At 47.0% G+C, this 25,048-nt stretch overlaps 1 protein-coding gene across 1 annotated transcript in view; it reads right to left on the bottom strand.

Annotated features, from left to right (window-relative positions):
• Positions 1 to 13,693, bottom strand: part of VWF (von Willebrand factor) — a 119,493-nt gene extending 105,800 nt beyond the window's left edge. Inside the window, exons 1-6 of the mRNA XM_081597129.1 lie at positions 13,415 to 13,693; positions 12,015 to 12,069; positions 10,339 to 10,503; positions 3,367 to 3,469; positions 2,906 to 3,114; positions 1,965 to 2,086 (exon numbers count right to left, since the gene is read on the bottom strand). Coding sequence (XP_081453255.1) covers positions 1,965 to 2,086; positions 2,906 to 3,114; positions 3,367 to 3,469; positions 10,339 to 10,503; positions 12,015 to 12,069 — 654 coding nt within the window. The 5' untranslated portion in view covers positions 13,415 to 13,693. The remainder of the gene's footprint in view (positions 1 to 1,964; positions 2,087 to 2,905; positions 3,115 to 3,366; positions 3,470 to 10,338; positions 10,504 to 12,014; positions 12,070 to 13,414) is intronic.
• Positions 13,694 to 25,048: the final 11,355 nt, after the last annotated feature.

The raw sequence follows: 25,048 nt of genomic DNA, 5'->3' as shown, positions 1-25,048 counted from the left end.
CTCTGCACACCCACACAGTCCCAGAGGAGGGGCTTACTTGGCCTGTCAAGTCCCATCATGGCAGGGGTTCTGGGGATAAGCAGAGGTCACCCTCTCCTTGCACAATGGTAGATTGGAACATCGTTCGTGCTCCCTGGATGGGAGGCGGGGAGGTGATGCTGTCAGGTAGCCAGGCTCTACAGGGGACGTTGGGTGCAGTGCAGACATTCTTCGGAGCAGGACTCACCCACTGGAAGCTGAGAGTGTTGGCTGCTGAGGGCTCATAGCCGAGTCACTGCAGGCACCGCCCTCAGTCCAGGGGAGCCATCCTGCCTCTTTGCCCAGAGGCAGCCTACATCCAGTGACCGACTGGTCAGTGTGGGCCCCCTTGCCCCATGGGGCCACCCAGCTTTCAGAACTCCTTGGAGGGCCAGCTGAGGCCTTGATTGTAACTACACAGCATTCAGCTTCTCCCCCTGCACAGCCCTGCCTCTCTCACACCCTGAGAGCCACTCCCTGCTCACAAACCTCCACTTTCCGGGAACCTGACTTACAAGGATCTCGTTCCCCAGACAGTGGTAGAGTCTCTGAGCGCAGCCTGTTCAGGGCACTGTGTGCTGAGGAGAGCCCAGCCACACCCTGGAGCCATGCTGTTCCCTCCTCCGTCAGCCCTGGCAGCCTGACCCCTGAGAAGAGGAGGTCCTCCATCGAGGGAGGTCTTTCCCCACTTAAAGCATCATCCTCGCAACAACCCCCACACAGAAGCACAGACCGTCTTGTCTTCACCTACAGAAGGCAGAGGCAGGGTGCGTCCTGCAGACCACTCCCACTCGGACCCCTTCTCTCCAAGTGGGATCATAAAGGGTAACCCTGAAGGGGAAGAAGCTGCTAAGAACTGGGGGAGGGATGGGCGGAGTCACCACCGGAGCTGAGACTCAGACGGAAGCACATGGACAAGGAGGCCACGTGACCACAGAGAGAGCGAGTGAAGGGATGGGGCCACAAACCAAGGAGCCCTGAGCCCAAAGAGCTGGAAGAGGCAAGGAGGGGGCTCTCCCCTAGACCTCCGGAGGGACCAGCTCTACAGACATCTTAAAACCAAATTCAGCCTTCTGGCCTCCGGTACTGTAAGAATACATATCAGTAACTATAAGTCACTGGGTTTGAGACAGTCTGCCACTCCAGCCTCAGGAAACTCTTACAACATCCAAGCTGGTGGCTGGTAGCAGGCCCTGCCCCTCCCCTCCCCCCAGCTTCTCCCCTCCCCCACCCAAATGTAAAGTAACCCCCTCCCTGCTGATGGCTAGTGAGATTTCCAGGCCTTGCCCCCTACTTGTGCTTTATAAAAACCACTTATCGGGCCCTTAAAAAGACACGGTTTTCTCGACTTCCTTGGTGGCACAGTGGATAAGAATCCACCTGCCAACACAGGGGACGCGGGTTCGATTCTTGGTCGGAGCAACTAAGCCTGCGAGCCGCAGCTACTGAAGCCTTCATGCCCTAGAGCCCATGCTCCGCAACAAGAGGAGCCACCACAATGAATAGGCCATGTACCACAACCAGAAAAAGTCCATGCAAAGCAACGAAGACCCAGAGCACCCAAAAATAAATATTTTTAAAAAATGATTTTCCACAGCAGAATTTCAGACAGGTAGCAGGTGACAGTGGGGATATATGGGGCTGAGGGGGCATTGGAATGTAAAACAGGAAAGTATAGTAACTCACTGTACCGACTCATTGGACCAGGCCCATCTCTAGAGTTCCAGGCCCAGAACAGTATTATTAACAAGATTAGGGTCAGCCCAACTCAAACCACAGTTGGTTTTCCAGAGGAAAGGGGCACACGGGACTCAGAGCAGCCAGAGGGACCCTCCAAGGTGGACCTTGTCCTCCCCAGGATGGAGGACTTGGGATGGGACCTCATTCTGCCTCTTGACTCCTGAAGCCCCGCACCACCCAGACCACACCCAGCCTAGGTGACCCACCTTCTGCAGCTCGGAGGAGACGTTGCAGGAGCTGCTGCGGGGGGACACCCGTGGGCACCGCTGCTTCTCGCTGCTCAGGGCCCAGGAGTTGGCAAAGTCGTAGGGGTCCGAGGTCAGGGTCCCTGTGGAGAAAGGTTCAGGAGGATGGAGCCATGGTCATGAGACCTGGGACTGCTGAGTGACAACTCCGGGTCTGTAGGCACCTGAATCAACTTTGTTTAGATCTGAACATAGGCCTCTGCAGCAGGATTTTTGATGTTATTTAGTCACTAAGTCATGTCCGACTCTTTGTGACCCCATGGACTGTAGCCCACCGGTTTCCTCTGTGCTTGGGAATTTTCCAGGCAAGAATATTGGAGTGGGTTGCCATTTCCTCCTCCAGGGGATCTTCCTGACCCAGGGATCAAACCCATGTCTCTTACATTGGCCGGCAGGTTCTTTACCACCAGGATTCTTTTCTGAGCCACCAGGGAAGCCCACATAAATGTTTATGTAATTGAAATTACCAGAAGAAAAATGAAGATTAGCAGTGGTTTTCACATAGTCTGTATCACTATACTTCCTATTTCTCATGAACATACACATGCACACATACACATAACCTGGCCTTTTGGACAGTGGAGAGGACCACCTTTTATAGATTTCATGTGCGAAGTTCCATCACAGTGGCTCAGGAGGACCTGTTCAGATCACCCAGCATTTATCAAACATCTACCATGTGGGGAATTCAAAGTTGAACCAAGTCATGTCTGAGGATCCCCAAGATCCGGTTTGAGGACAGATCTAGGCCTTGAGGTGGAATGCTAAGAGATACAGTTCATGAGATAAATTGAGGTGAGGACTCAGGGAAGGTAGAACACCAGGGGAGGAGTCCTAGTTTAGGTTGGTGAGCAGGGTAGCACAACCACGCCTTCAGGAAATGCTGTTCCAGAAAATATTACCTTCTTGAGTCCTGAAGTCATCTTCGGCAAAGATGTTAAAGTCACCGCATAGCCCACAGGTCTTGTTGAAGTGTCTGTCCGACAGCAGGATTTGGAAGTTCCCACTGCCATCGATCTTGGCCACAAAGCCATAAGACTCGCTGGACAGCTTGTGGTACCCAACCTCAGTTTCCAGGTACAGCCCTCTGGTGGCATAGGGCATGGAGACACTAGGGGGACAGAAGGAGCTCAGGAAGGGGCCATTTTCTGGGAGCCCCTCCACCCATCAACCTGACCCTGTTCTGCAGGGTTCAGACTGCCATGCAGAGGCTGAGACCCTGATCTCAGAGTCAGGATTCCCCACTCTCACCCACCCGTCTCACCTCCTCTGGGCCCCACTCTTTTGTCTGAAAAGATGAGGGGGAGTACAAGGGGGATTCTCAGGCCCTCTTCTAATTTGAACTTTCTGGGCTCTGACTTACCGCTGACCCCCCTGCAGCATGGTACCATTGACAAACACATGGACGTCGAAAAATTCCCCGAGGTACACAGAGAGACCCACTCTTCTACCATCTTGGAAGTCCCCTGAAAAAGAAAAGAATTATTTAAACGGGGTAGCAATTATTACCCAAAAAAGTGAATACATTTATTTATAACCATCATCTCTGTAATCTTATCTCAGTGGGAAACTCCCCCCAAAGTGTTAACAAATGGGCAACAGAAATCTCCCCCAAAATGTCATATGCTCACTCATCTTTCCATTCATCTAGAAATATTTATCAAGTGCCTTCTGTATACAAGACCCTCTAATAGTCTGTTTCTTTAAAGGAAAATGTAAAATCCTGACTCCTTCCTTCTGGGAGTTTACAATCAAATTATAAAGATAAAATTAAGCATGAGTCAAATACATTGTAAAGCAGTGAATCAAAGCCACCATGTGAGTTATTGGTGACATGAACTCTGGGATATGTTATTTAAAATGGTCTCTTAGAAAGGGAACCCTCTTACACTGTTGGTGGGATTGTAAATTGGTACAACCGCTATGGAAAATAGTATGGCGATTACTCAAAAAACTCAAAATAGAGTTTCCATACCATCCAGTGATGCCACCTGTAGGCATATATCCAGATAAAACTGTAATTCAAAAAGATCCATGCACCCCTACGTTCACAACAGCACTGTTCACAGTGACCAAGACGTGGAGACAGCCTAAATGTCCACCAGCAGAGGAATGGATGAAGAAGATGCGGTACCCACACACAGTGGAATACTACTCAGCCATAAAAAAGAATATAATGCCGTTTGCCTCAACATGGATGGACCTAGAGATTATCATACTAAGTGAAATAAGTCAGGAAGAGAAAGACAAATACCATATGATACCACTTATATGGGGAATCTAAAATATGACACAAATGAACATACCTGTGAAACAGAATCAAGGACATAGAGAACAGACTGGTGGTTGGCAAGGGGGAGGGGGTAGGAGAAGGTTGGATTGGAAGTTTGGGATTCCCAGATGCAAATTGGTATATATAGGATGAATAAACAACAAGGTCCTACTGTATAGCACAGGGAACTATATTCAATATCCTATGATAAACATAATGGAAAAGAATATGAAAAAGAATGTGTGTGTGTGTATATCTATATATATATATATATATGCATAACTGAGTCACTTTGCTGTATAGCAGTAATAAACACAACATTGTAATTCAAAAAAAGTGAAAGTCGCTCGGTCTTGTCCGACTCTCTTGTCACCCCATGGACTGTAGCCCGCCAGGCTCCTCTGTCCATGGCATTCTCCAGGCAAGAATACAGGAGTGGGTTGCCATTCCCTTCTCCAGGGGATCTTCTTGACCCAGGGACCGAACCCGGGTCTCTTGCTTTGCACTCAGATTCTTTACTGTCTGAGAAAATAATTTTTTTTAAAGTTTTTTTCCCAGAAAGTGGAGTAAAAACACCAATGACTTCATGATCCAGTGTGCGCGCACACACATTTCCCACGACATCCCTACCCTTACCAGAGCCGGGAGCTCTGGTACTTTCTGATGTCTTCTATTCTTTTCTGTTTAAATTTTTTTAATGCTGGCGACAACAATAACATTCATTTTATGACCCATAGTTTTTGACTCAGTTTGCAAAACATTGACCTAAACTGACTCCATTTTACAGATGGAGAGACTGAGGCCCAAATGTACAACAGGTTTTCTCCACCTCGGCGTTTTTGACACTGGGGGCCAGATACTTCTTTGCTGTGGGGGCCACTCTGTGCATGTAGGTTATTAGCAGCATCCCTGGCTTCTGCCCGTCAGATGCCACTAGCATCCGCCCTCAGTTGTGACAACCCCATATGCCTCCAGACTCCATCTCCTCTGGGGGGGAAATCACCCTGGTTGAGAACTACTAATTTACACCACTAACTACACTGGGCTTTCTGACTCCAAGTCCAAACCTCCCTTTGTCACACAAACTTCTTAATGGAGCATCTGAGCGCTCAGGGTTGTGAACCGCTAATGCAGGGGAGAACCCTCCACCAGCCTTGTTCTTTATTTGCCTCCTTCTCTCCCAGCAGAACTTGGGAAGGACCCTGATGACGGGCAGCCATTAGAAACCACCAGCAAGCCCAGCACGGGGGGGACACCCCCATGCCTGCAGGTCTGCACTTCCTGTGCCTGCCAGAGGATGGGCAAGGTGTCCATCTCAGGGGTGAGCCAGGGACTGAGGATCTAAGTGAGGGAGCAAGACCTCCCCTGGGTGAGCGAGGAGCACCCCAGGAAGCCGAGTTCAACCCAAGTGCTGTCTCTGCCTTCCTAGTGTGGGACTCACTGATCTGCATCTCTAACAAACACTCTGTCCTCCACCCTGCAACTCAGTCGCAGGTGGACACCAGTCAAAAGCTGCGCAGCAGTGATTGGTCTGTGGCCACGATGCCCTGATGTAGAGACAAGAGTCTCAAGCTGGGAGCTCACTCAGAACCTTGCAGGTTGTCTGTGACTCTTGGGGCTGCTGTGGGAGCCAGATCCCAGGGTGGGGGCCACCAGGACTCCCGAGGTCTCTTCCAGGTTCCCGTGCTGGCCATCTAGGAGCGTTGACTTGAGTCCCTGGATGGAGCCTGCTGGCCGGGAGCCAGCACCAGGTCAAAGAGCCTCCCCTTTGCACCAGGTGGCCCTGCATGCTCGGACACAAACATTTTACCCAGGATGTGGACAAGGTCCGCAGGAGAGGAACGGGAATTTGTGATTTGGAAGTGAGGAAACAGGATGTCATTGGAGAACAATGGAGCACAGGCGTGGGGGAGGCACAGCTGTGCCTGCAGGACTGAAGGGCAGCATCCAGGGCTGCCAGGTCCCTTCCCCTGACCCAGCGCCCCCTCTTCCCAGGAGCAGCCATGCCAGCCCACCCTACCCGGCCCAGTTCCTCAGGTTACCCGTGTCCTGCCAATGCCCCACCCTCAGCATCCAAAACAGACTGCCCAAAACATCCAAAAGTAGCTGCCCACTTTCTCCAATGTTATGTAATAGCACAATTTGGGCTAAGAATTAAACCAATCTACATTGAAATGTGATTGATCATAGCCTGACTTAGGCCAATTACCTGCCAGAAAATTGACACTTGACAAGAGCAAGTTGATATAAGAAAAGAACACAGAGAGGGTATCCCACAGTGATGCTCTGAAAATAGAGAGGCCTAACTCAGCCCACCCATTCCTCCTGGGCCCTGAAACCCAAAGAAGGATGGCCAGAGAGACCAGACTTCTAACACCACCCCACATAGATGTACAGAGGGGAGGTCAGCGTTACCTTGACCTTGAGAGACAAGCCCCCAAGTGCTCGCAGTCCATTTACGACAACATGGGTAGAACTCAAGGGTGCTGTACTAAGTGAAATATGGCAGATGGAGAAAACAAATGCTATACAATCTCACATGTGGACACTTTAAAACAAAACAAGTGTACCGTGACTTTCAAGGTGGAGAAATCCACTGAGATAAACACTGGGACCACTTGAGGAGGAAGGACCTGGGCCTTCAGCTTCCCAGGGAAGGTGAGGGGGTGCTTTTCTCTCCGCTGCTGCCTCTGAAGCAAGGTAGGTGCCCAGAGTTCAGCGTCCAGGATGACTTCCTCAATTCGTCGTGCCCTAGGGACGCCTCCAGTCCTTCTCACCAGCTGCCTGGTGACCATGGCCAAGGCCACCCTGCCTCCCGCCTCTCTCCCTTCCAGGACCATCTTGGCTAAGAATCGATTTCCTCCTGAACCCTCCCTGCAGAGGCTCTGCACTAGCCCCTGTTCGCCTGCTGAATCGAGAAACAAACTCCGTCATCAGACAGCAAGGCCCAGCCCCATCAGCTCCCCCCCCACCCCGTCTTGCACCTCACTCTTCCCCAGGCCTGTGCTTCTCAAAGATTGGCCCCAAACCCCCAGCAGCAGCTGGAAACTTATTAGGGGTGAATATCTCAAGCCCCACTCTGGATCCAGTGGCATAGACACCCTGGGCCAGGGCTGGGGGACCCCAGTGATGTGTTTTAACCAGCCTCCAGGTGAGCCTGATGGGGACCACAGCTCCCACCACACTGATCCCCTCCACTGGGCTGCATGGCACCAAACTTACCCCATTCAGACTCTCCCCTGTGCTCCTGCTGTCCCCACTACACGGGACACCTTCCCTGTCCTGTCTGCCCGAGCAAACCCCCTCCCCAAGGCCTTGCACACCTGGCTGTTCGTGAAACCTGCTCTTGAATGCAACAGAGCACCACACTTTGTGCACCCCCTCTTTGGTGTTGACAGAGACCCCAGAGAGCTAAAGAAACAAAGATGAGTGTGATACAGTCCTTGCGCTTGGAGGATTCATGGAGCAGTAGGGAAAATGGCATTCCAGTGAAGTTCAGACCACTGAAGCCACACTGGGATAGATTTTCCAGCAGAGGAAGGGCCCAAGAGGGCAGCCAGAGAAGCAAGAGAACCCATGGGACATCCCTGATGGTCCAGTGGCTGGGACTCTGCCCTTCCACTGCAGGGGGTGAGGGTTCGATCCCTGGTTGGGGAATTAGAATCCGTGTTGTTGTTTTTCAGTCACTAAGTCATGTCCGATTCTCTGTGAGCCCATGAACTATAGCACACCATGCTTCCCTGTCCTTCTTGTCTCCCAGAGCTTGCTCAAACTCATGTCCATTGAGTCGGTGATGCCATCCAACCATCTCATCCTCTATTAGCCTTTTCTTCTCCTTCCCCTAGTCTTTCTCAGGATCAGGGTCTTTTCAAATGAGTTGGCTCTTGGCATCAGGTGGTAAAAGTATTGGAGCTTCAGCTTCAGCATCAGTCCTTTCAATGAATATTCAGGGTCGATTTCCTTTAGGATTGACTTGTTTGCTCTCCTTGCAGTCCAAGGGACTCTCAAGAGTCTTCACCAGCACCAGAGTTCAAAAGCATCAGTTCTTTGGTGCTCATCTTTCTTTAGGTCCAACTGTCACATCCATACATGACTACTGGAAAAGCCATAGCTTTCACTAAATGGACCTTGGTCGGCAAAGTGATGTCTCTGCTTTGATGTCCAGTGCTTTGTAATATACTGTCTAGGTTTGCCATAGCTTTCCTTCCAAGGAGCATCTTTTAATTTCATGGATCCAGTCACCCTTCTCCAGGGAATCTTCCCAACCCAGGGATCAAACCTAGTCTCCTGAATGGCAGGCAGATTCTTTACCATCTGAGCTGCCAGGGAAGCTGACATGCAGTGTAGTATAGCCAAAAATGAATGAATTAATTAATTTTTTCTAAAAAATGAAGCAGGAGAGCCCAGAGCTAGGGCCAGCTGTCAGTTCACTCAGCAGCCAAGCCAAGCCTCGCCCAACGCTGGCACACAGAGGTGCTACAGCCGTTGTCCCAACTGATGGAGTAACACCACAAGAGCCCTGAGCCTGCATCTCATGTGAGGTCTAGGTGTTGACCAAGATGCTCTTCTTGCTCAAGTCTCCTTGACCACACTTGTGTCAGGCTTTTCTGAGCCCTCTGCTTGGTTAGGTCCCCGCCTAGACTCTATCTTTGGCCTGCTTGGTCCAGTTTTAGCAAGAATCCTGTAGGTTAGTTTAGCAAGAATCCCCTACCCTTAATATCTGATTATATTCCTCATAACCCACTCTGCACATTGCATCACCCTGGCCTGCCTTCAGCAAGGACCCTGTCAAGTTAGTTTAGCCAGACTCCCCCTGACCCCTGATGTTTCTTCCTAGTAATTTCCCATCCTGGGATTTCCCTGTTGGTCCAGTGGTTAAGACTCCACCTTCCAATGGAGGGGACGTGGGTTCAATCCCTGATCAGGGAACTAAGATCCCACATGCCATGGAGCAACTAAGCTTAAGTGCCATAACTAGAGAGAAATCTGCACACCACAATGAAGACCCCACAGGCCACAACTAAGACCCAACACAGCTGAATAAATAAGTAGTATAAATAAATATTTTTTTAAATTTCTATCCAGCCACCCACACTTGGCTCCTTGGCTATAAATCCCCACTCGTCCTTGTTATATTCTTTCCTCTGCAAAACCCCCATTGCAGTGGCCCCCCTTGTGTAAAGTCTTCCTCACTGTCCTTATAACAACTGCCACAAAAATTTTGCTGTGACAGTGTGGGTAAGTCTATTGCCATCTCCCTCTCCACCTGCCCTGCCCCACCACAGCTAAGGACTTTGCCTTTGCTGGGTTTTGCATGATCCCTCTCACATACCACACACATCTTGTGAACTGTTAGAGTGTGAAGCTCGCCAAACCACAATGTTCCATCACTGCCTCCGGCCCCACTCCCAGCCCCGGACAGTGCCCTCTCTCCTTAATACAGGAGCAAGGTCCTTCTTCCTGACAAGCCCAGGATCAAAATCCAGCTCTTCCTTTCTTACCTGTCAGCCCTTGGGAGGATCATCGACCTCCCTGGGCTTCAACTCTTCACGTGTGAAACTGGGGTGAGTGTCTGCCCCCCACATCTCAAAGCTGCCTTGGGGGAGCAGAGATAACATAGGCATGGTACCAGCTCTTTACCAGGAACACAGGAGATGTTCCACATCAGCTGATACTCTGACCTCCAGCAGGAACAGGCAACCTTCCTTCCCTTTTCTACAGGCTTGGGCTGTTACAAACCACTTTCTGGGTCATCATTTCTCTTGATGCTTCAGGGCTTCCAGAGCGTTGCCTGGACCCAGAGCAATGGACCCAAATACTGGAGAAGGACAAAGATTCTCTCCATCCACAAGGCTCCCACAGGAAGAGACCCAGGGAGAAGTCAAGGGAATCCCTACATCATGGAGAGATCATTCCCCACATGATCTTGGCTCGGCACTGTCATAAGAATGGGAAACCTCAACCCCCAGCCTGAGAGCCCCCACCTGCCAAGGATGAGCTAGGCTGCCCCCACTCCTGCCCACCTCCTCACTCTGAATTCCTCCCATTAGGGCAAGGACTCACCTACGATCGAGAAGGTGTGTGTCTTGCAGTCCCCTGCCAGGAGGTAACTGCAGTCTCCCGCGAAGCTGTACATGCTCTCATCAAAGGTGTTGATGAAGTCAGCTCCAAAGAGGCTGCACCGGGCCATCAGTGACTTGCCAAGAGCCCCTTCTCCACAAAGGGCCCCTGGAGGGAAAGGCCACATGTGAGTACAGCAGGTACCACCAGCTCAAACCACTGCAGCCCGGGAGAAATGAGGCTGCAGCCGTCAGAAATCAGGCTGCAGGGAAGGACTTTCCATCTTAAACAACACTAAAACTGTTGCTTTCAGCCCCCAAGAATGACCCAGGACTCCCCAATAATGGAAGAACTGCTTTTTAGGAAATTGATTTGTTTTAACGACAGATGGTTTGAAATGTATACTGCATGCTCCTTAGAGAAAATTTGGAAAATACTGAAGAAGAATGAAAAAGGAAGTTAAAATCATCTGCAACCAACGTTCAGCAGTAACTAGAGTTGACATTTTAGTGTTTGCCTTTTATTTCTATTTTACTGTGTATAAACAATTACAGCTTTTTGCAAATTTGTCAGCAAACTGACTGAGTAAACTACTTATAACCTGTTTATTTCTCAATATATTATGAAGAATTTACTATGCCATACTTCCAAAACATGATTTTTGGTGGGCTGTATTGTACCTTGCATCTAAATGAACTTGGTATAGGTTCTAGCATTTTCCAGTTTTCTGATGTGTAAATAGATTGTAATGAATATCCTTTAATCTACTGGTATATCTTGAATATATTAAATTCTAAATAGATCAACCAGTGCGCCTGACCCATAGAACCTATGAAGTGTTAACCCCTGCAGGGTCATATGCTGACTCTTGCCAACCTCACCTCACAGTGTGTGCGTGCATATGTGGGTGTGAGTGTGTGTTGGCAGGTGGGAAATCACAGCAGTCAATCTCCAAGTTTTCTGCATCCTCTGGCCCAGACCCTCCTACTAGGGTTAGGATTACAGTTAACAGAAAGAAGCAGAGGGGTGACAAAAGTACATTTGCCCCTGTGGGCAGCGGGTTGGATGCTGCTGACCTGGTTATCTCAGTGGAGATGAGGGTCAGATCAGGATCAGAAAAGAAAGGGTCCCTCTTGCCATTCATAGACTCAGCATCTCAGTGAGGGAAGGAATACAGTGTCTACAGTGGAGGAGAGCTGGCCTGAGACCCGGGAGAACTGGCCTCTGATCTTGGTTCTGTGTGACTTTAGAGCAGTCATTTTTCCTCTCTGACCCTCGGTCTCTTCATCGCTACTATGGGATGTAGAGCTGCACAAATAAATGAGCCCCACCATCCACTCAGAAACTAATAATCTACCCAAGTCTTGGGTTCCTTTTCCCTATCCTCCATCCCCACCCTAAAGGACTGCTCTGTGTGGCCCTGGTGCTCTTAATTCCCCAATCAGAGGAGGCACTTGCAGGTACCAACTCCTTGAGAAACACACGTCAGGGGCGGTGGGCTCTGCAGAACCTTCATAAGAGAAATTAACCAGGCACCCAGTGACTCCACAGCCCCGGCAGGAGCCAAACGTAGGGCTGGACACACAGGAGCGCTCTAGACACACCTGCTGATCCCTGGCAGGGAGTGGTTCCCAACGGCCCAAGGCAGAATTGAAGAGTGGCGGTATCGTGGGACCTACCTGGCAAAGTGAGGGTCACAGCAAGCAGCAGCCCCGCGAGCCTGGTGGGAAACATCTGCGGAGAAGTGGGAGAGGTAAGCGGTTGCTGGTCTGTGCTACTAGCCATGCATGAAGTGGGGAGAATTTTTTAAGCAAGAGAAAAGAATGACCCTCATTTTCCCCTTAAACATGGACTGCGCTCAGTTGCTACAGTCTTGTCCGACTCTTTGCGACCCCATGGATTGTAGCCCACTAGCTTCTTCCGTCCATGGAACTTTCCAGGCAAGAATACTGGAGTGGGTTGCCATTTCCTCATCCAGGGGATCTTCCCCACCCAGGGATCAAACCCGCGTCTCCTGCACTACAGGTGGATTCTTTACCACTGAGCCACTGGGGAAGATCTAAACATTGACTGCTGGTCCCCCAAAAAGCAGGTCAGGCCCAAGAGTAATAATCACTGGGTCAGAACGCCAGGCACCCTTCCCCAAACAGGGGTCCCTGTGGCACAACGAGAGGAAAGCACAGCCTTGCCCTGCCCTCGCTCCCTGCCAGCCTGACCCCCATCATTCCCAGATCCTTCAGCAGCTCAGAGCTGGGGGCAGCCCATTCCCTCCTCATCATCATCCTTCCACGCTTGGCAGCAAACTAAAGAAGAGGAACTGTCTCACACTTCCATTCCTACCATAGGCACCAGGCTTCCAGAACCTTCAGGAACCAGACTTGCTGGGCAGTCACCCACAAGGTGGGCTTCCCAGGTGGTGCTAGTGGTAATGAACCCACCAATACAGGAGACATAAGAGACATGGGTTCAATCCCTGGGTTGGGAAGATCCCCTAGAGGAGGGCATGGCAACCCACTCTGGTATTCTTGCCTGGACAATCCCGTGGACAGAGGAGCCTGGTGGGCTACAGTCCGTGGGGTCACAGAGAGTTGAACACAACTGAGCAACTAACACTTTTCTGTCATCTGACATTCCCTGGGCAGGGGGTGCCGGTGGGGGCGGGGGGGCAGTCCTTTCCCAACCACTGTCCCATCTGACCAAACAAGAGCGAGATAAACCCCATCCATATATAATTCTTCTGGAGAAGGAACACTCTGATGTCTGATATGGGCAAGTCTTGGTCTCAGCCATACACACAGGTACATCAGGCTGCTTCCAGAAGGTATCCAGAGGTGAGGGTAGGGCTTGTCTCTTCCTGTCTGGTCAAGCACTGCAAGCAGTAAAGCCCAGGGAGGAGCAGAAGCAGTCACAGAACCCCCAGAGGCAGGGGGAAAAGACGGCATTAGGAGGGTCCTTGGCTGTGAATCACCCCTGCACACTAGCCCCCGGAAGGAGAACCCCAGGTCCCCAGGGCGGGGCGTGGGGGGTCAGTCCTGCATCTCCTTCCAGGGTGAGCCAGCCCTCCTCCCAAAGCCCGTACCTTGCCCTGCAGAAGGGGAGGCAGGTGTCTCCAAGGAAGCTCAGCCTCCGCAGTGCTGCCGCCAGCCCTAGGCCATGCTCTCCAGGAACTTCTGCGGCTTTGGACTGTCTTGCTGGCGAGTGATCCCCAGGCCACGGATGCCCTGTGGCGGAGGGGAGATAAAGCCCAAATCGTGACGTCTGCGGTCAGCCCCCCCTTTTCCCACCACAGTAGCTGTGAGCAGCCACAACAGGAGACAGGCCTCCTCCTAATGACCCAGAGGAAACAATGGGCGGAAATGGTACTAGAAACACCTCCGAGGCGATAAGGCTTTGAACAGTTCGGTGGGAGGCCTCTTAGCCTCTGCCCCAATGAGCCTCCTGGCCCTCCAGGGCCCCCACACAGGCCCTGACCCTTCCATAGGCAGCGCCCCACAAACCGGAGGACCAGGGAGGCTGGCTGTCCCAGGCAGGCCCGTCCAGGCTGAGGAGGAGCCCAGGCCGGAGCAACAGAGCTTCTGGATCCGGTCTCCAGGGCCAGACTCCAGGGGATTTTGGAGAAACACCTCCACCTGAGCCAGCTGAGCAACCGTGTTTAGAGGAAGGAGAGAGCTGACACTTCCTGCCCCGCAAGGTGTGAGAGATTGGGTCTCGGCCCCCACGAGGGCCACCAGGCTGGGTCCCGGCCCCCACGAGTGCCGCCAGGCTGGGTCCCGGCCCCCACAAGGGCCGCCAGGCTGGGTCCCGGGCCCCACGAGGGCCGCCAGGCTGGGTTCCGGCCCCCACGAGGGCCGCCAGGCTGGGTCCCAGACAGAAAATAGATGTATTACAGGTAAGGGGCCTGGCCACTGGTCCTGGCCTTCTGAGGTGATGGGTGGATGATTGGAGGCTGTCCTCGTCCCAAAGATGCTTCCAAACCCACCTGGTGCCCTGACTCCTTCCTGACCTTACATACATGCATCACATACACAACATATGAACCACATACACAACATATGCACTACACACACACTACATATATACACACACATATATACACACATACAGTACATATATATACACACAACACATACTCACCACATAAAAACCACACACATACACACCACATACATATACAACATACACACCACACACACACCACATACACACACTATATGTATACCACACACACGTATACCACATACAGATATATACATATACATACACCACACACATACCGTACACACACTTACATACACCACATACATACCACATACATACACACTGCACACACACATCACATACACACGCACCACATACAGACACACACACCACATACACATCACACACACCACACACACATACTACATATATGCCACACACACCATACACACACATCACATATACACACACGTACCACACATATTCCACATACATACACATACATACCACATACAGACACATACCAATTCTTCCCAAACTCCCATTCCCCTGAGCCTAGTTTTCAATCACCTGCTAAATTAATTCTTGCTGGAAGAGGTAGCAAATAAAACAGAGGAGCACGAGGCCTCTCATGCTGGGACCCCAGGCTCTGCAACAGGTAGCCTAAGAGGCATCTCGGTGAGGAAGCCCATCCACTGCTTCTCAGGCCACGGCACCTGCCCTAAGAGTCTGGGAAACCTTTCGTCTGCAACCTCCCCCTCCCACATGCACATCTCACACCCCACCACCCCCTTTACTGCCCCAGGACAGGAAGATGAACGTTCCCAAGGAAGAAATGGTAGAAGAGGCAGAATTAGCAAAATACACCAGAAAAGGTACCCAAGGACTTCCATTTCCAGCTTGTTTTTAGCTAGATGACCTGAAAATCCATTCCCTACAAAACATCTTGGAATGTTGTGTCAAATACAACAAATATTCTTTAAATGCACAGCCAAACTGGGAGGAAGATGATGACTACCTCCAAGGATCAAAGAGGAAGAGGGACTCGAATCCACAGGAAGCAGCTCAAGTCCGCAAGGCTAGTGAGGCCGGGCACCTCAAGGCCGAGCCTCACGAGAACAGGAAATGAGGCTTCGGGTCTGGCTCAGGCAGAAAGCTGAAACAAGACTCACGCACTCGGCTGAAACCCTGGACGGGAACTCCCTTCCAAAGGGTACATAGGAAAAAAGAAATCCAGCCACCAACATAAAAGATAAGAAACTCGTCTGTCTCCATCTGTCTTGGTTGGCAGTGGGAAAATTAAGTCTCTTTAGAATTTGTAGCCATGGGCCCACAGTCCTGCGGATTTCAAGTTCAGACTGACATGATCACATGGTCCAGGAACTCCAGAAATGAAAAACTGATACATATGTGTCTTGGTAGAAACAAACACAAATGTATCTAAAAAGATAAACCTTCTTCTCAGGTCACATATAATACTCACATCCTCTCTAGAGGATGAATTCAAAATCACAAATTTTACAACAGTTGGGAACACAGTCTGTCATGGGAAAGAAGAAGCCCTCACAATCAAAAGCAGGATTAGATCCCCAAGAACTTCAGAAAATTAAATGATCAGAGAGAGAGAGGAAAAAAGAAGAGTATTTCAAATCATCATAAACAGCAGGAACTGAAAACAGAAAAATAAGACACCATGAGAAAAAAGCAGGAAGATTTGATAAAGGACTTTTAGAAATGCAAATAGTCAATTAATTTAAAAAACCCAAATACAAACACGAGACATTTTGGAAGAAAAATTGGCTGAAAGATAAAGTTGAAGAAATTGTTCAAAGAGATAAGGAGACAAAAAATGATAGGAGAAGATCCAAAGAGAAGTGCTGAGGGACTTCTCTGGTGGTCCAGTGGCTAAGACTCCCTGCTCCTGTTGCAGGGAGCGAAGGTTCAATTCCTGGTCAGGGAACTAGATCCCACATGCTGCAACTAAGATTGGCACAGCCAAATAAATGAATAAGTTTTTAAGTGCTGAGAAAATATCTTTCAGTGTAGATTCCCAAGGGCAGTGCCTTAACTTCAATGCCACCCCACCCCACCCCACCCCAAAGCAGGCCCTGAGAATTTTAGTGCAGGTAATGTATTTGGGAAAGCAGAAAACACTGGCAGGCAAGTGGGAACACGAGAAATGGAGAGAAGCCAATAAAAGATGTTTATTAAGCCAGTTACCACGTGGGCAACTGAGCTTAATCCCTTGAGGAAAGTCTAGGACAGAGGGTAAGACACATACCTCAGAACTATCCCTTTCTTGGGTCAAGAATATGGAGATATTTCTAAAATACCCCACACTGGTCCTTAATTGTCGAGGGTTGCTCCTGGGCACATTACCTCCCCAATACTCCGGCTCCAGGGTACAGAGGTGCAGACTCTGCAGTCTAGAAGAAGCACATGACAGTTAAGTCAGGGGGATGTGAGAGAGGGTTAAGTAGGCTGTTAAATTATCATTTGGAAGTTGGCAGAAAGTAGAGACATTTTTTCCCAGAAAAATGGCAGCATGTTTATAATTAACAGTCCTTTCTGAAAGAACTACTAAAGAAGGTACTTCAGGAAGAAGAAAAGTAAACCCACAAAGAAAATGCCAGATGAAAAGATAAAGAAATGGATAAATATAAGACTGCCCTGGTGGCCCAGTGGGTAAGAATCCACCTGCCAATGCAGGGAACATGGGTTCAGTCCCTGGTAGAGGAAGATCCCACATATGGCAGCTAAGCCTGTGCCACAACTAAGCCACAATTACTGAAGCCCCTGCACCTGTAACAAGAGTTACACCTCAAACAGAAGCCCAAGCATCGCAACTAGAGAATAACCCCTACTTGCCACAACTAGAGAAAGCCTGCATGCAGCAACAAAGACTCAACACAGCCAAAAATAAATAAATAAGTAAAATTTTATAAAACAAAATTGGTAAATATGGAAGTAATAGGAGCAGGAAGTGATTGCATAAAACAATAGCAATAATAATGATACACTGGAGAGTTCAAAAGTAAGATGGAACCAAAACACCAGATAGTAATAGCACCTAAGTTGGGGAGTGGGTGATGGGACTGAAAGTGTAGAAAGGTCCTTGTGTTGCTCAGAAGAAAGAGGTGATAACTGTAGATTTTGTGGAGGTTAGAATGTACAGTCAAATTTTAAGAGGATGCTAAAAGAATAGAATTGAATGTACATTTTCCAAACCAACACGGGAGAGGGGAACTGGAAATAAAGACAACTAGACCAATCCAGGAGAAAGCATAGAAACAGCAGGACAGAGAGCATAAAATAAGACAGCAAAAATCCAGACATTGGTCATCAACAGTTAAATGAAACAGATGATGACTCATATCTAGCAATGTTCAAGAGCTAAGCCTGAAACATAAAAACACAAAGACTGCAAGAAAATAAAAACTGTAACCAAGAGAAAGCTGATGATACTACTATCAGACAAAACAGACCTTAAGAAAAAAGTCTGGAGAAGGAAATGGCAACCCACTCCAGTACTCTTGCCTGGAAAATCCCATGGATGGACGAGCGTGATAGACTACAGTCCATTGGGTCACAAAGAGTTGGACACGACTGAGCAAAAAAAAAAAAAAAGAGATAAAAGTCATTATTAGAGACAAAGAGAATACAAAGATGACACAAAGATGGATGTACCAAGAAGCTATAATTATGTGCACTTCATAATATTTGCTCAAAAGGTACAAAGAAAAAATATTGAATTATAAGGCAAACCAGAAAAAGCTTTGGGTAAAAATCAACAACATCCTCTTAGGAAAACAAGCACACAAAACATCTTTGTAACCCACAAAAAAAAGGGAGTATCCTTGTCCTGAGTATTAGAACAAACCTCACAATTATGATAAAATATGAGCCACTTTCCCTTTAAAAATCAGAACAAGCCAAAAATGCTCAATAACATCACTGCTAGTCAACATTGGATCAGGTGTCCAGATTGGTACAGAAAAAAAGAAAGAAAAGGAAATATAAGGCACATGGCTTCAAAAAGAAAAAACAAAATAGTTATTATTTAAAGATATGGCTGTGTACATAGAAAAATTCCAGAAAATTCTATGTAAGAGAATTTTATCAGAGTTCAAAAGTTTACTAAAACAAGGTACGGATGTGAAAGTTGGACCATAAAGAAGGTTGAGTGGTGAAGAACAGATGCTTTTGAACTGTGGTGTTGGGGAAGACTTTTGAGAGTCCCTTGGACTGCAGAGAGATCAAACCAGTCAATTGTCAAGGAAATCAGTCGTGAATATTCATTGGAAGGACTAATGCTGAAGATGAAGCTTCAATACTTTGGCCACCTGATGCAAAGAGCTGACTCATTGGGAAAGACCCTGATGCTGGGAAAGATTGAAGGCAGGAGGAAAGGGGGACAACTGAGGATGAGATGGTTGGATGGCATCACCAACTCAATGGACATGAGTTTGAGCAAAGTCCGGGAGATGGTGAAGGACAGGGAGGCCTGGCATGCTGCAGTCCATGAGGCTGCAAAGAGTCAGACATGACTGAGTGACTGAACAACAACAAACAATCTTTAAAACCTAAAATGTTTCTATATAACTATAAAATGTAATCTTTAAAGTGACCCTATTAGTAAAACAAGAAATACTGCAAGGCCTTTAAGAATAAATACAGTAAAATCTGCACAAACTATTATGTAGAAAATTATAAATTTTGTTGCAAGACATAGGAGAATATCCAACAGGGGGATACACTGTGTTCATACTTACTTAAATCACAGTATTGCAAAGATACTGATTATCTTCAAGTTAGTATATAAATTAAACACAATTCCAGCCAAAGTATAACAGGGTTTTTCATGAAATTAGACAAGCTAATACAAAATGCTTATAGAGAGCAAAAGATTGAGAACAACTGAGACAATTTGGAATTTTAGATTGTCAATAAGAAATTAATAACGGCTATTATCAAAAAGATAGAAAATAGTAAGTGCTGATGAGGCAGTGGAGAAAAGGGATCTTGTGCAGTTAGTAGGACTATAAACGGTACAGCCACCATGGGAAACAGTATGAAAATTCCTTAGAAAAATTAAAATAGAACTACCGTATGAGCCAGCCATCCCAATTCCCTATACATACCTGAAAGAAATGAAATAACTATTTCAGAGAAATATCCTCAGACTCAGGTTCATTACAGCGTCATTGACAATAGCCACAGTATGGAAACAACCCATATATCCATGGATGGATGAATGGATATACAAAATGTGGTATTTATACAAGGGAATATTATTCAGCCACAAAAAGAAGGCAATCTTGCCATTTGCAACAACATGAATGAAAGTTGTGGGCATTATGCTAACAAATCAGAGAAAGACAGATACCAAATGATCTCACTTATATGTGAAATCTCAAACACAAACAACAAAACAGGAAACTAAGCTCACAGACACTGAGAGGAGATTGGTGGTTGTCAGAGGCAGGGGGTAGGGCACAGGCAAGACAGGTGAAGGGAGTCGAAAAGCACAGACTTCCAGCTGTAAAATACGTAAATTGTGAGATGTATTGCACAACATGGTGACTACAGTTCAGTTCAGTCGCTCAATCGTGTCTAACTTGTCTAACTCAATGCAACTATGAGCCATGCCATGTGGGGCCACCCAAGACAGACGGGTCATAGTGGAGAGGTCTGACAAACTGTGGTCAACGGGAGAAGGGAATGGCAAACCACTTCAGTATTCTTGCCTTGAGAACCCCATGAATGGTATGAAAAGGCAAAAAGATATGAGACTGAAAGACTATAGTTAATAATACTGTATTGCATATTTGAAAGTTGTTAAGAGACTGGGTCTTAAAAGTTCTCATCACAAGATAAAAAGTTGTGGTGATAGATGTTAACATGTTAACAAGACTGAGGTGATCATTTCACGATATATACAAATGTCAAATCATATATTGTACACCTGAAACCAATATAATGTTACATGGCAATTATATCTTTGGGGGCAGGGCACACATTGTGAAGCTTGGTGGGCTCTTAGTTCGCTTATCAAGGACTGAACCCAGGCTCCATCAGTGAGAGCACTGAGTCCTAACTACTGTATTGCCAGGGAATTCCCTTTCTTTCTACTTTTTAAATTATATTAATAACTTAATTTTTGAAAAACATAAGGTACAGACAAACTATCCAGTAGCATCAGATAAGAGATACAGAAAAGCAATTCACAGAAAAGGAAAAAACCCCTTTGGCCAGTAAGCATATGAAAAATCACTCAGCCCCACTGGTCACCAGGGAAATCCAAAATAAAACTGCATAGTTATCTTCCCATCAGATTGGCCAGGATGTAGGGCTACTGGAACTATTTGCTGTTGCTCAGACAAGTGGTATATCACTTTGGAGGAAAATATGAAACAGCTATTAAAGATGCTCTTCCCGTGGCCCAGCACACGCACCCTTAGGCATATCCCCTGGAGAAATGTTCACCTACATGCACAAAGCAACTTGCACAGAGACTTCACTGCAGCAATTAATGTAGCTCACAAGTGTGTAAACAACTAAATACACTTCAACAGTATGAATAAATAAATAAGAGTACATTTATACTAAACAACAGTCAAAAAACAATCAAGGCTACATCTACCAACAAGAATAAATCCCCAAAATTAAGCTGAGCAGAAAATAAAAGCAAGTGGTAGAGTATTTCTGCAGCTCAATAGCATTTCTGTAAAGCAAAATAAAGACCGTGTAAAATAAAACAGTAGGAAAATGTTAGTCAGTCGGTCGTATCTGACTCTTTGCAATCCCACAGACTGTAGCCCACCAGGCTCCTCTGTCCATGGGATTCTCCAGGCATGAATGCTGGAGTGTGTCATCATTCCCTTCTCCAGGGGATCTCTCCCACCCAGGGATCAAACCCAGGTCCCTTGCACTGCAGGCAGATTCTTTACCATCTGAGCCATGAGGGAAGCCCCAAAGCAGTATATTATTGACTATTACTATATTTAATTGCAGGAAAAGTCAACATGCATGGTGGAAAACCACTAAATTCATGGTAGTGACCACTTTTAGGGAGGAAGACAGAAGATGGGATCCAGAGAGTGGTACATGATGGGCTATACCTCTCGGTGTATGTTTTATTTGCTTAATAATTTTGAAAATATGAGACAAGCATGAAAACACATTAAGATGGCTGGAACATCCTGAGATATGGATGCAACCTAAATTTCCATCAACATATGAATGGATAAGGACGATGTGGTACATATATATAATGGAATACTACTCAGCCATAGAAAAGAACAAAATAATGGCATTTGCAGCAACATGGATGCAACTAGAGATTATCACACTAAGCAAAATAAGTCAGAAAGAAACAAATGCCATTTGATAATGTTTACATGTGGTGTCTAAACTATGACATAAATGAACATATGTATGAAACAAACAGAATCAGGGATATAGAGAACAGACTGGTGGTTGCCAAGAGGATGGAAGGTGGGAGGTTGGATTGGGAATTTGGGATTAGCAGATGCAAACTGATAAATAGAATAGATAAACAACAAGGTCCTACTGTATAGCACAAGGAACTATATTCAGTATCCTATTGTAAACCATAGTGGAAAAGAATATATCACTTTGCTGTATAGCAGTAATTAACATAGCATTGTAATTCAACTATACTTCAATAAAACATAAATTTTAAAAACAAATGACTATAACATGGATATGTTTATATTAGCCTCTCTAGTTTTTGGGACTGGAGAACGAAATGGCAACCCACTCCAGTGTTCTTGCCTGGAGAATCCCAGGGACGGGGGAGCCTGGTGGGCTGCCGTCTATGGGGTCGCACAGAGTCAGACATGACTGAAGCGACTTAGCAGCAGCAGTTTTTGGGACAGCTGAAATTTTCCCTTACAAGACAAAGCCCTGAAGCCAGTGACCTTGGCATGTTGGCTTTGCTGTCACAAACAGCAGAGGGACCAGCATCCTTACATACCTATTTTCACATACAAGTCCTATTGCCTTAAAACAAATGCCTAGATGTTAAAGAAATCACTGGATTAAAAGTCAAAAAAACTTGTTAAAACTAATATACAAAAAATAAAAAAAATTAAAAAAAAAGACTTATATACATCACTTCATGGCAGATAGATGGGGAAACAGTGGAAACAGTGGCTGACTTTACTTTTCTGGGCTCCAAAATCACTGCAGATGGGGACTGCAGCCATGAAATTAAAAGAGGCTTGCTCCTTGGAAGAAAAGTTATGACCAACCTAGATAGCATATTAAAAAGCAGAGGCATTACTTTGTCAACAAAGGTCTGTCTAGTCAAGGCTATGGTTTTTCCAGTGGTCACGTATGGATGTGAGAGTTGGACTGTGAAGAAAGCTGAACGCCAAAGAATTGATGCTTTTGAACTGTGGTGTTGAAGAAGACTCTTGAGAGCCCCTTGGACTACAAGGAGATCCAACCAGTCCATCCTAAAGGAGATCAGTCCTGGGTGTTCATTGGAAAGACTGATGTTGAAGCTGAAACTCCAATACTTTGGCCACCTGATGCGAAGAGCTGACTCATTGGAAAAGACCCTGATGCTGGGAAAGATTGAGGGCAGGAGGAGAAGGGGACGACAGAGGATGAGATGGCTGGATGGCATCACCGACTCAATGGACATGGGTTTGGGTGGACTCAGGGAGTTGGTGATGGACAGGGAGGCCCGGCGTGCTGCAGTCCATGGGGTCGCAAAGAGTTAGACACGACTGAGCAACTGAACTGAACTGAACTGATATACATCCTGCCAAGAATTATATCGATTCACCCTTCCATGGCATTTTATTAGTTATGGACTGAATGCTTGTATCTTCCCAAAATTCTTTGTTGAAACCCTAACTCCCAATGCAATGGTACAAGGAGATGAGACCTTTCAAGGTTAATTAGGGTTAGATGAGGTTGTAAGGATGGGCCCCCATGATGGAATTAGTGCCCTTATAAGAAGGGTAAGAGTCACCAGAGTTTTCTCTATCGATCAATTGAGGACACAGGGAAAAGGCAGCTATCCACAAGCCAGCAAGCAGGCCCTCACCAAGAACTGAATTTGCCAGTGCCTTGATCTTGGACTTCCAGCCTCCAGACCATCAAAATAAATGTCTGTTGTTTAAGCCATCCAATCTATGATATTTTGTTACAACAGCCTGAGCTAAGACAATTATTTTTTTTTATTATTACTTGGTAATGTAACTGGCAAAAACTAGTAAAAGATTATTTTTGAATATTCATCCCTTTAATTATTGGGGAATGTTTCCTAGCATTGCCCATTTGTGTTTCTTCTTTTCTGAATTTCTGGCTAGTGTCTTTAGCTCATTTTCAACAGAGATGTTTATCTTTTCCTATTGATTTGTAAAAGCTCTTCAGAAATTAGAATAATTTTTTCCTCACATTAATATGTGAACTTTTTTCTCAGTTCTTCACTTACCTTTATTTATTACGGTGACTTTTTATGTTACAAGAGTTTGGAGGATTGTTTGACGTTCGGGGGACAGGGGAGTGTTAGCTATCACAGGTGCAGAGTAAAAGTACAAGCACAAAGTGTTTGAGGACTTCCCTGGTGGTCCAGTGGTTAAGATTCCATGCGTCCACTACAGGGGCATTAGTTCAATTCCTGGAGGGGGAAGTTCCACATGCTGCCCAATGCAGCAAAAAACACAGTGTTTGAAAGAAAACACGGTGAAAAGTCAAATCTCCCTTCCTTCCAACTGTCCCAGTTTGCGCTGAACAGAGGGACTCTGGGGACATGGACTTTCATTACTAAAACTAGGACAGTTCTCAGCAAACTGGGACAGTTGGTCACCCTACCAGCTTCCTAGTTCTCTTCTCAGAGGCAATACTATCTCCAGTATCTTGAGTAGCCTCCAAAAAACATTACAAACGTTTTAAACATTCATCTTCAAATCTGTCATGTGGAATGTGAATCTTATCCACAAACTTGCACTGGCAAGATGCATCACATCCCTTTAATTTCTTTAAGTCAGATAAAATCTAACCTTCTTCACAATCAAGGTGACCCAAGAATCCAGGAGGATGATAGAGGGCTCAGAAGACACTGACATCAAATCTTAAGTCCACTCCTATCAGTGCTCCTTCCTTCCCAAGCCCACATGACTCCTTTAAAGACCAGTAGTCCACAGACTTTCGCAGAAGTCCAGTGGTTAAGGCTCTGTGCTTCCAACACAGGGAATGTGGGTTCCATCTTTGGTCAGGGAACTAAGATCCCATATGCCTCGCCAACTAGCCAAAAATCAATGAATAAAGGCAAGCAGTCCAGCAACTTCCAGGGCCTGTTGGCAGGACCTCTGAGTCTGGCAGCCACTGGCTCCCCCAGGCCAATGCTTTAACTCCAACAAGAACACGAAAACAGTGTTAGCCAGGTGGAGCAAGACAGCAGGATGGACCTGGAGACCCCACCACTCCTTTTTCTATGGATCTTCCTCCTTCTGGGCCTCACGACCAACACATTTAACTGCCTCCTGGGTCCCCACGCACATCACCACCTGATCCTACTGTGCACCCCACTCATGGCCCAGTGGTCTCCCTCTCCAGACACCTCCCGTGCTCACTTACAGGACTTCACCAACCAGAGGGCCCTCTCTCTCCCCCTTCTCCTCCCTTCTGCTGATTACCCTTCCCGCGAAGAGCTGAGTCATTGGAAAAGAAGTTGATGCTGGGAAAGATTGAGGGC

This window comes from Giraffa tippelskirchi, chromosome 4 (assembly GCF_054371585.1).
Source record: "Giraffa tippelskirchi isolate mGirTip1 chromosome 4, T2T-mGirTip1v1.2.pri, whole genome shotgun sequence".
Taxonomy (NCBI): Eukaryota; Metazoa; Chordata; class Mammalia; order Artiodactyla; family Giraffidae; genus Giraffa; species Giraffa tippelskirchi.
The sequence above is the reverse complement of the archived record's forward strand: the minus strand, read 5'-3'. Positions and strand labels throughout refer to the sequence as shown.